At 35.7% G+C, this 12675-nt stretch overlaps 1 protein-coding gene across 1 annotated transcript in view; it reads right to left on the bottom strand.

The window, feature by feature from the left end:
* Window positions 1-8792: 8792 nt before the first annotated feature.
* Window positions 8793-12675, bottom strand: part of LOC116308234 (intermembrane lipid transfer protein VPS13B) — a 98992-nt gene continuing 95109 nt past the window's right edge. Inside the window, exons 37-38 of the mRNA XM_089025364.1 lie at window positions 12076-12385; window positions 8793-10712 (exon numbers count right to left, since the gene is read on the bottom strand). Coding sequence (XP_088881490.1) covers window positions 10250-10712; window positions 12076-12385 — 773 coding nt within the window. The 3' untranslated portion in view covers window positions 8793-10249. The remainder of the gene's footprint in view (window positions 10713-12075; window positions 12386-12675) is intronic.

Below are 12675 nucleotides of genomic sequence, written 5' to 3'. Positions count from 1 at the left end.
AAAATGGCGTTCAACAGCATTCCTGAACCCAAGCAGCGAGGAGCGGCTATACTCTTCACTTTTCTGGTTTCTGGCCTCTGCATAAAACCTCCTCAGGATGTCATTTAGCTCGGCCTCTGTTAGATCCAGCAAGGGCTTGCAAATTTTTCGCTCATGGCACCATTCTGAAAATTGCATCAACAACTCGTAAGTAACTAAAAGTGAAAGTAAGATTATTTCTGTAGATTTCTTTATCCTTTTCAATATTAGCTAGGTTTTAACGCATATTTGCTTGAAAAAAATGAGCTAACCTTCCTTGCAACAGTTTTAATACCCATTTGGTGTTTCTTTTTCTGCCCTTCGCGTTAGCACTTGACACAAGCTCATTCAAGTCTTTTTCTTCGCAAGTTGCAAAGCGAGATGAAATTTTCACGTCTTCCTCTATCTTTTCTGCCTCCAGAACTAAATATTCGTCGGCAAGACTATCAGCAAGATTAAATTCAAAGTTTGGTTCCTCTTCTGGTTCCATTGTCGACTTTTATTAGCAAAATAAATTCGCAAAATCACAGTCCTTACGATAAAATCCTACCGGCGAGTCTTGGTTTCAAAAACATTACGTCATCCATGTGTCTGTCCTCTTATTGATCATAGCTCTCAGCCAATCAGAATGTGTTATTTACGTGAGTTGTTGTAAAACACAATATATCAGGTTTAGTAAAATTTACCTAGAATGTCCTCAATGAAATCCGAATCTTGGAAATTTGCAATATTTTTCAGGACAAAACAACACCTAAACTTTAAAACTATAAAAAAATACTGAGCAAACGAATATAAGCCTACTTCTACTTCATTTACATAACGATGTTTGGGTATCCATATCAAGAGTTTTATAACTTCTCGATTATGAAAACGTTGCTTTCAATGGTTGTGAAAAAGTCGCTCCCTCTTGGTCACATTAAGTTCACATCAAAAATAAGGACCTTTGAACCTTATAACATATCTTTCATAAAGTTTCTAATCTTTTTTATCTATTTATTTGATATTTCTGTGACCAAAACAATGACCAAAACATATAACTTTCAATGGATTTGAAAAAATTAAGCCACATCAAGTGAGAAATTGCCTTTGAAGCTCCAAATCAACTTTTAAACCATAATCGCCCTTAAAGTTCGTTTCTTTTTATCTATTTTTTTGTTTGTTTTTGTTTTGCAATGACCAAAACATATAACTTTTCGATTTAAAAAAAAATGTTTTTTTGTTTTTCAATGGACGTGAAAAATGGTTTTTCTGCATTTGGAAGTAGTTTTGCTTTGAAATCAACCTGCAACCGGAATGGCGTGGTCCAAGGATGTACAGTCAATTCAAAAAATTTTGTCGTCGACCAACTCAAGCCTACGCGACTGAACCGAAAGGAACTCTGGGTAGCAATCATTGAAGCCGAGTTGACCACATAATTTTATCTGACTAGTTATGCCTGGTTTAAAGCACGAACCTTCGCAGGCGAGCGGGAAGTGTTGAAGGAGACGTTTTTTTTTAATGCCTTTATATTTTCGAAATTGTGAACTGAATCACAACTACTTTGATTTTCTTTCCCTAAACCCAAATACATGCATTTGGTGGATTGTTTCTTGCCATTATTATCTTATTACTAGCGGGAACAATTAATTCAGAACGATCAAGAACGGATATTTAACCGCTTCAGTGATTTTTACCCACATTCCTTTCGGTCCAGTCGCGTAGGCTTAAGCCGGTCGACGACAACGTTTTTTGAACTGACTGTATGTACGTAAGCACTTGCGGACGGACGGACGCAAGTGACGTAGAATATAGTCAAGTCATGTAAAACGAACTCGATGGGTTATCAAGTATGGTGGTCCGCTATAACATTTAACGACGATGAAATAAATTTAGTGTATGGAATATAAGACTTAGAATCCTCAAGTTTGGTAAAAGCTCTCGTCATCCAACTCAGCTCCGGGAAAAGGAGAGTTCTCGTTTCTCTCTCTTCCCGTCCCCCTCTCCAAGAGAGCTTGATACTCAGGTTATTTTAAACCGGGAATATACAGCTGCATTTTGCAGATGAAGATCGCTTAACTGTTAATACTGAATATTAACAAAAAAAGTAGACATCCTTTCTAAAAAAATAAAATTAAATAATATATAATAATTTATTTTCTTGAAAAAATAAAAGTCGTTTATAAAAAAATAATATAATAAAAAAGATCTAAGGCTAGAGGTAAAGAAGAAAAAGAAGAAATAAAGTTTTTCGCGGTGGATTTACTAATTTCTGCGGTGGATTCGAGTATATTTGCGGAGGATTTAATTATGTTCTAATACGTCACGCATTACGTGTATCATATGCGGTGGATTTAATTATTTTTATTACTTATTACCATAAAATGACGGGTAGGTATTGTGAAGTTGCCATGACGACCAATTGACGCCATGAGTTTATTGTTTGACAAGTTTGGGCAAGTCTTTTGTTTACCAATCCAATTTATAGAGCGCGGGGATTTTGAATTTTTAACTCCAAAACTCAACCAACCAACCAAGCAGGCAAGACCTAAAAATTTACTTTTGAGAAACGCAATGGCTACGTTATTTCAGTTAGGCTCTCGAGGATATTACGCTACCGTCAATGAATTCAAAAGACTAATGAAAGTAAATGTTTTTTGAAACAATATTATGTGTTGAGCAAATTCATGATAACATCCTTCCATAATTCTTTTAAAAGCAAACACCAAAGTTCAGCAATCAACCAAGTGTAAATCTTCCAAACTCATCAAACTCAAGAAATACTTCGAGTATTTGCTGACTTTTGTATCCAACACAATGCACTTAATGACTCATAAACGATAAACAATAAGACCTACTAAGTTCTTCCTAACTATGCAAAAATCAGCTGAAAATGATTAGTTCTGTTATCTTGTTCTTTATTATATAAACAGCAATCGTTCTATTTCATACTGGACCATAGTACAATGATTCTGAGTTCCCTTGGCATTCAAGCTTATTAATGCTGTCATATCTCTTTCCGTCAATCATTTTTTGTCACGTGATAAATCAGACACGGCATCAAAACAATTTTATGAATGCACAAATCTACAGGAAGCCCATATCCGATTTAGTTATTGAAAAACACAGGAAGCCCATGGCCAATTCGTATTTCCACAGGAAGCCCATCCGATTTAGTTATTGAAAACACTGGAAGCCCATGGCCGAGACCATTTGAAATACCAAAATTAATAATTGATTACATAATAACGTTATATTTGCTTATTTTTTCTATGATTGAGAGTCGATGAGAGATCGATGAGAAGTCGATGTAAGATTACCTCATCTCCTCCTGCTATCAGGCTATCAATAGCTTAGCTATCAGGCTATCAATAGCTATTAACCCCTCCTCTCCTCCTCTCCTCCTCTCCTCCTCTCCTCCTCTCCTCCTCCTCCTCCTCCTCATCTCCTCCTCCCAGGGCTGTCAACTCTCCCGGATAAACCGGGAGTCTCCAGATTTTGGACCGTGTCTCCCGGTCTCCAGATTAGAGTATCAAATCTCCCAGATAATCCCCGAAGCTTTCCATTTCTTGTTTTGTGAGACTAGACTTTCACAACCATAAAATTCCAATTATTTCATGTTGTTTGTGTTATTTTATATCGCTAACAAAATCGAAACGTTCCTCATGGCTGTTCTTGCAAGCAGGCCATTGTAATATAAGCGATAATCTGATTGGTCAGAAATAAACCAATCACATCAAATGTTACAAAGCGAAAGACGTCTTTTCGCGCCCTTTTTGACGCGCTGTGACGTCATGTCCCTTCCCTATCAATTCTCCAGATTTGAATATCTCGGGGATTGACAGCCCTGTCCTCCTCCTCCTCCTCCTCCTCCTCTGTCTATCTGGTTCTTTGTTGTCATGGCTTTTGTTGTGCTAATTTCCTGAAATCATGGCTCAGTGGTAAAAACTTGGGCTTACAAGACACTGTGTCAAGAACGTTTGAGTAAGATTAGTTCTTGGATGGGTGACCTAAAATTTATAGTTACCCAACTTCCTGAAATAATTTTTGATATTATTTTACTTTAGGGTTTTATTTTTTATTTTTTAATATTTTTTTATTATTATTTTCGAAAAGGTAGAGAATTTATAAATGTTTTTTCCACTTATGATAAGCCGTATTGTAACCATTCCTGTCCACCAAAATGCTTTCAAGTCTAATATATGATAAATTTAGGTACTGTCTAAAAGTGGATCTCCCAATGGGCACTGGGAATACAAATTAGATAAGATTGAAATGTAAAAAGTCGAGGAGTTTTATGTTTTCAATGAACTGTATTTTTACCGCAATGAATTGAGAAAAATAAATGCTTTGGTAGAACCAGAGAGAAAATTAGCTAGAGATTATTAAACTAAGACTCTCAAATTTGCGAGGCCCTGAACGACAAAACCATATGTCAGCTTAAAAAATAATTTTCTTAACATAAATTTATCGAAATCACTGTGCCAAAGAGCTAATGGTATTCAAGAATCGCATATCCCCTCGGTACTTTTAGTGTTCTAGGATATTCAAGATACATATTATACTTGAAGTATGCCTGTAGTATTCACAATGAATACTAACACATACCTCGCGTACCAAGTATTGCTGGAGTATTCACAATGGTATACCTGTCATGAAAATATTCTAGAGTATGCAGCTAGCACTCAATGGAAGTTTCTGTAGTATTCTGACAGAATACGTAAACTTAACAACTGATTATAAATGGAGTATGCAGCGTACCGGTATACGTCAATAAACAGAATGTATAACTTCTTTGTTTTATTTTACATGTCATTGGTCTACAATAGATTTTATATTCAAGTGCCATTTTGTTGTTCTATGATTTTCATCAAGCATATCATATGCTAAGTATGATAATAGTATTCAGGTTGAAATCACCAGTATACTAAACGTACCGGCTATGCCTTGAATAACTGTTTTCGAAAGTTAAGCACGCCACCCCCAACAAACCAGCAATATTGCGATGAGCGTAGCATCAAAATGAGACTATCGGGTCGAGCTTCGAAGAGTTCGCTAAGAAATTTCGTTTAGTTTAGTTTAGTTTATTTGTCACAATATAAACATATACATTTTATAAAACTTGAGACATGCAAATTTTGTGACTGGCGAAGAAAACAGAACTTTCGTCCCAATTGATATTCCCTCTCCATACAATTTACATACAGTACAAACATTATTAACACTAAAATTGACAAGGTAAAAACAATAATAACAAGTTTTGACACGGGAAAATGTGTCAAATGTGCTGGGCACATTGGATACTTTGAATAGAGTAGAAGACTATTTGGGATTTAGTCATTGTAAGACAGAAGAAAGTCCGTGGATTCGGTTTGAATATTTTTTTTAACGGTCAAATTGAACTAGCATAAACGAGTCTTGGTCGCAAACCCCAAAGCAAGCCTTCGTCTCTCTGAGAACCAGTGTTATGGTGGCTCCATCGGCTCAAAAACACCACACAAAACATTATTGAACAGAAGATTCTCCGTCTACAGAAAAAGTTTGGTCTCGAAAATTTACCTCAGAATACCCGGCGAGCAGAGTCTCCTTTACTTTGCTCGCAGGGAAACCTCAGACTGGAAATATTACGAAAAACGTATCTCTTTCCCTACGCTTCTTAGTAAATTTGCCCCCCAAACAATATGGCGTCGGAAACCGTGAAAGGAACTATAAATAAACTAATATAAAACTCGTGTGAGTACTCTTTTATGTAAATTATGACGCAGTAAATTCCTAGCTAGGTACAGTTGATCAAAGGTAGGGACGGTTGATCATAGCTAGGAACAGGTAATCATAGCAAGGGAGAGGTGAGGTATAAGTGTGGAATACTTCTATGGGAGACTATACGTATGAGCGACTATATGACATTCTACCATGAAGTACATCCCTTCCAAGGAAAACAAACACTCGATCGATCGATAAAAGTCAATAAAATACACAAACTGGACGACAAACTCGATGGAGATTCAATGTTTTGGCTGGTTTCAGGTGGTTTCAAGATGGTTTCAGGTCGTTTCAGGTGGTTTCAGGTGGTTTTAGGTGGTTTCAGGTGGTTTTAGGTCGTTCCTTGTTTTAGTAAATACCAATAGTACTATTTTAGATCAATGACGCAGTAGAAATTCCTGGCCCGCCCCCATTCAAGCTTACGGCATGAAATACGTTTTTGTCATAAGAATATTCGACTAAAAATAATTATGTTTTGCTAATCAAACCAAATATCATTTTTCTTACTAATAAAATAATATAAAACTCGTGCGAGTACTATTTTACATATCAATGACGCACCCGTATCCCGATCTTACAGATCTCAACGTGCATTTTCAGCTCGTGTTTCACCAATGTCAGTCAATCATGAAGAGGTCCACCAATGGCATTCGTAACACTAAATTCCGATCATACCTAACTCACCAAAAACAAATGTACTGTGCCCATAGGCCCAGCACAAAAACGCGCAAGTATTCGTATGTTGGACCGTTTGTTTCTGTTTTTTCACCTAGTTACTGCCTTATGAATTTACCTCGCGCTCTATTATTATTTTTAATACCCTGATGATGGAGAATTATCTCCGATCTAAGATAAAAGTATTCCGTGGTTGATACAAAACCTCTATTATAGTAATTGATTTGTTGGGAGTTTTTGTAAATATCACTCAACCAGAACTATTAATTTTATTGGATGCATGGAGGTATTGAACCAGCAACTATGAAGGGGACGTTTTTTTAATGCCTTCATATTTTCGGAAATTGAACGGAATCATAACTACTTGGTTTTTCTTTCGCTAAACCCAAAGACATGCATTTATTGGATTGTTTCTCGCCATTATTATCTTATTACTAGCGGAACAATTGATTCAGAACGAATACTTAACCGCTTCAGTGATTTTTACCCATGACGACAACGTTTTTTGAATTGACTGTATTCAAGGTTTTAAAAACATGCAGAGTAAATATTAATGTGTGAATTCTGAATCAGCCTAATGCTGTTATTTTTCTTTATATTTACTAAGTTTGCATTTAGCTGATAGTTTTAGTAGAGTTAAGTTAAGAAGACTTTTTTTCACGCACGCGTATAATAACTGAGCTTTATGTCCCTTTTCCTCTATTAGACACCTACTAGATCAGACCCTACTACATACCTTTCTATCCCTTCCTTTACTGGCTTGCTCTTCGATACAATAATTCATTTTACTCACTATTTCAATTTTTATTGGCTGAAAACAAACAGAAATTTTTAAATAGGATAAATGGGTTAGAGCGATGGTACTTAATCCGTGAAATAAAAACAAAATAGTTATTATAACTAATAGTCGCAATTTAGTGCCTATTTAGTCGATATCACTCAAGTGAATCAATCTATATATGAATACACAGGAGACATCAAATACGCAAGAAACATGTTAGTCATTGATAGTCATAGCATTGATGAACAAATGACTAACATGTTTCTTGTGTATTTGATGTCTCCTGTGTATTCATATGTAGGTTGATTCACTTGAGTGATATCGACTAAATTACAACAGCACACCGATACATTGATACAACAACACACTGATACAACAGCACACCAATTCATTGATACAACAACACACTGATACAACAGCACACCAATACACTGATACAACAACACACTGATACAACAGCACATCAATACATTGATACAGCAACACAATGATTCACTGATAGCACACCCAATATTTACTGGTAAACCAATACACTGATAGATTACAAACACTAAAAGTGTGTAACACTTTGCACTATTTAGTAGTAAATAGTGCTAATTAAACAATAAAAAACAATAGGATTAGCATAATTTAGCAGTATTTATGTTATACATTAATAGTGTTTGTACTCTACAACACACCGATATACACTGATACAACATCACAACAACACATTACTTGTTGCACACGCAACACTAACATACTGATACAACAGCATACCAACACATTGATGCAACAACGCACTACTGATACAGTCAATTCAAAAAACGTTGTCGTCGACCAACTCAAGCCTACGCGACTGGACCGAAAGGAACTCTGGGTAGTAATCATTGAAGCCGAGTTGACTCCATAATTTTATCTGACTAGTTATGCCTGGTTTAAAGCACGAACCTTCGTAGGCGTACAGGAAGTGTTTAAGAAGACGTTTTTTTAATGCCTTCATATTTTCGGAATTGTGAACTGAATCATAACTACTTTATTTTTCTTTCCCTAAACCCGAAGACATGCATTTGACGGATTGAATTGTTTCTCTCCATTATTATCTTTACTACTAGCGGGAACAATTAATTCAGAACGAATATTTAACCGCTTCAGTGAATTTTACCCATATTTCTTTCGGTCCAGTCGCGTAGGCTTGAGCCGGTCGACCACAACGTTTTTTGAATCGACTGTATACCAATACACTATGTAATACGATGACCTGATACAACACACCAATATGCCTTTTCCGCATGTGCATTAAAGAAAAATTGGTTTTCATTGATATATCTTTCATAAATGCACCATTTTACATTAAAAAATACAAATAGACACAAGTTACATTAGGGAACGAACTCAGGTTACAAAAGGGAGCTCCGGGTTACATTAGGAAACTTCAGGTTACATTAGGGAGCATGCTCCCTTTTGTAACCTAACTCAGGTTACAATAGGGAACGAGGTTACAAAAAGGAGCAGTGCTTGTTACAATTGGGAACAAAAAATTATCTATCTATCTGTCTGTCTGTCTATCTATCTAATAATAATAATTGAAAAACCCCAGTTTACAATTGAATTAATAGTTTAATAATTTGTTGTATTTACATAAAATCTAGTCAACTACTAGGTATATAACAATTTATAATTGAATTAAGGTGACGTATCCCATAACCTTATTGCATACATAATGGTTGGAAGAGATAACTAGTTTTAAAAAAACTAGTGTGAGCCACGTCGGTGTTTCTAATTAACAGTAATGATAAAAGTGTAAATTTCACACAGTGAAAAAGTGGTTGTTATGTTGTTATGGAGTACTAGTAACAAAAGTGTTGTTTTCAATAAGAGTTTAGAAAAGGAGTTTGTGTATCTTTCAAAGATTTACTTTACAAAATTAATCTAAGGTGGGTGGCCTACTACGCCATGGAACAGGCATTGAGCTGAGGATGAGCACGCGCATAAAAACCGCGGATTACTTTTCAAACTTTTAATGAATCATGCACGTGTTGAGCTTCAAGTTGGCAAAACCCTAAACTTTTTCACAAGACTATTATTTTTTGAGTTTCTAAGAGAATACATAAAAAAGAAACTTTTGACAAAGTTTGACATTGGAAAAAATTGCCCATACATTTGGAATATTTGCTTTTTTCGGACTTTTTTCCTTTCTTTCCAAAGCAAAAGGTTGTTCTTAAAACTAAGTAAAGTTATGTTATGAGAGAGAAAATTAATGTTTTTACAGACAAAGCTAGACATCAGTTTTCTAATTGCTATTTCTTATCGTATGAAAACAAGATAAAGAACGATCAATTAGTTATTGAAAATATCGATATAAGATTTCAGTAAGGCTACCATCACGCACAAGTTTAGATGACGGTATGCTTTGAATTTACAAGTAAACCATTTAGCTCCTTCCATTAGCATGTACACCTCTGATTACACCCTAAATACTCTTTACCCCTTGGCTTAGTTATTTTAGCAATATTCTTTTAAATCTTATGATATAAATATCCCTCGTACACCTTTCTATACATTTACCATATATTCACATATTATCTTTAGTTTAAGCTATGTTTAGTTCTATGATTTTCACTCGTATTATTCTTTAATAAGATATCACACTTAGGAATTTACTATTGCCATTAGCCAATATATGGGCTCATATGAGGGGGCGTGAGCTTGAAATCGTAGCTGACCAAATGTTAACAGAATTTTTCTGATGAAAAATGACATGGGCTTAAATCAGAAAAAAAGGCAAGTCTACATTTTTGCACTCGTTTAGACAAAGCGGGGGTTCAAAATGGTGATTAAGAAATATTTTCATGGATTTACCTATAGTAGGCATCCACTGCCTTCAAACAATTGTTTCAAGTCGAGGCATTTGGGTCAATACAATGAAATGTATAGAAACTGACCCAAATGTAACAATTGTCTGGAGGCAATAGAGTGTAACTCCGATATATGCTATTCAAAAGTTCTTAACTCTCAGAAAATTTTGAGCAACATATCCATCAGGAGCGGTTGTGGTCAAACCATGACTTTGTATTTAGCAGTCGTGAATCTAGAAATAACAGAGTCTCTCAATATAGGGTCAATTATTAATTTTAAGTTACTGGTGATAATTGATTCAGCACTGTGATCTGTAGAGCTATCAGCTTGTGAGACTTGAGCAAACATTTGAGCATCGCGTAGAAACTGCTCCATTCGTTCAGGGTCTCCTGTCGGCTCAGGATTGTCACTTGCATAGTCGTCAAAGCTGTTCGCCTGTAGCACAGATGTAACTATGATGGTTCTATTGTCACATTCATCTTTTTGTAAAACTGTGTTGCGTAAATGAAAACTTTGTTGGATAGCATCTGTGTCTGTATCGGTGATATATATCATATTGTTGGTTAGAAGTAACGCACCACTGTAGTCGTGTCCAACAGTATTAACCACAGTAACGTCTACACACAAAATGTTTGCATTTGTTTTCAGTTGCAGCACTTTCCTGATGAAAAAAGAAAGTTCAACATTTTTATAAAGTATTAAGCATCAATGATAGATAGAAAAGGACAATACTGATACATTCCTTATGTTGCTGAAGTTATTAATTTTCTGCTTTTATGACAAACTATATATTATAATTTACTAGAGAATAACTTATAATCATTGTGATTTTACTGTGTGGACACACTAACCAGGAACCCTCGAAGAACGTTAACCAATCACGACAAAGAGAAGAATGAAGAATGCTGCGAGACTGATATTTTTATGGTAGGACCGAGCGTTCATAATTTATCTAGCTAATGATAAATGCTTAAAAGCGCGCTAGCTTCTAATGTTTTTATGTTATGCATTAATCGATCACTTTTCGAATTTAGTTTGAAATAAATAGAAGTATTATCTATTCTTTTCTTGAGAGTATATGTCGTTGTTCTTTAGACATATGTTGAAGATCCATAATTTGTGAAACGATTAAAGTGCCACTCTGACGAAAATCGCTCAAACTTGGATTCAGCTGAAACTTCCTCAGAATACTCTTTAAAGGACCAATAATCCTGTATGAAGTGTTTTCTCAATATTCAGGACGAAAGTATGATATTTTTACGATTATTTTTTGGAGTCTGTGACGTCATACACTCAACATCGAACATCATACATTTCTTTGTATATAAATCCTTAGTTTATTTCATTCCTATGAAACCCATAGGGTGACTAATGTGCTTATTTCACATTACTTGTGACTATAATTTATATTTTGGGGTGTTTGGGTATTTCTTTCTCCCTTTACTACTGATATTTTGATCATAAACTACAAAGAAATGTATGGAGCGATTTTCGTCAGAGTAGCACTTTACCTTTGGGGGTGAGGGGTGGGGGTATAATACTCGGGTACAACTCGTGCAACTCTTACGCTTCTTTCGTGCTTAGCAGCCTCATGCGTGTACCCAAAATTCTATGGAATCACGCTAATCAGGCAATCCTTTATAAGGTAATTGTACTTTTTTCTAGCTGAATGTTCGAGGGCTTCGTTCTCTTAACAAATCGATATTCATGTGGTTCAAGAAAAAGAAAGAGGACATTTTTGTCTACAAGAAATATATAGTTACCCTGCGAGTCTCCTTTCGTCTTCTCGCCCGTAGAGGAGTTAAAAGGAGACTCTGCTCGCAGGGTAATATATAGTACTTCTGAAATTGAAATATTTGGAATTTCTCTAAAAAATGAATGCTCCTTTAGATGTCTTATTTTTCATTACGCTCATTAACTACCGGGAGGCGATTCAGTGAAATAATCCGATATATTTTTGTTCGGGCGAAGAGCACTTTGTTTTTCTTTTTTGTCTAAAGTGGGTAATCTGAAAGTAACCTTACCATGAATATTTCAAGAGGCTGTTCCTGGATTCAATTACCAGGCCATCCTCCACGGTGTGAAGTCGGGATGGAAGATGACTTAAACCAGCTTCCAATAAAATTCCCTGTCCGGTTTGAGAAACAAGCTCCATGGCGCCTCCAATAGGTTTGGTTACTACACCTAAGAGGCCTCTGCCTACTCCTGTGAGAGCCCCGTATGCTGCTTCTTTAACATCATTGGCTCGTTGTATACCCTGGATTGGCTGATCAACTACTCCTGCTACCGCACCTAGAAGGCTAAGTCCAAAACCACTGAGCCCTTGCGTAACACCTATTGAACAAAATAAAAGTATATAAAAGATGTCTATATGGGACATATTCATTTCCCTGAGGATGGCCGAGTAGGCCGAAAGCTTCGTAACATGTATTAAATCTATGGTTGATAAGACAAATTATCATGAATATTCTATATATATATTAAACTAGAGACGACTTATTCTATTTCTTGATCCAACCAGGACATATTCTGTCTTAGCTATATTGAGGCTTAGTTTATTCGCTACAAGCCACTTATTAATACTGTTCAGATCGTGGTTCAAAATGATTTGTTTCGTTTATGGA

Source organism: Actinia tenebrosa, unplaced genomic scaffold, assembly GCF_029948245.1.
Source record: "Actinia tenebrosa isolate PJP-AT-01 unplaced genomic scaffold, QUT_ActTen_1.0 utg1515__unscaffolded, whole genome shotgun sequence".
In the NCBI taxonomy this organism is placed as follows: Eukaryota; Metazoa; Cnidaria; class Anthozoa; order Actiniaria; family Actiniidae; genus Actinia; species Actinia tenebrosa.
Note: the sequence above shows the minus strand (reverse complement) of the source record. Positions and strands in the feature narration are given on the sequence as shown.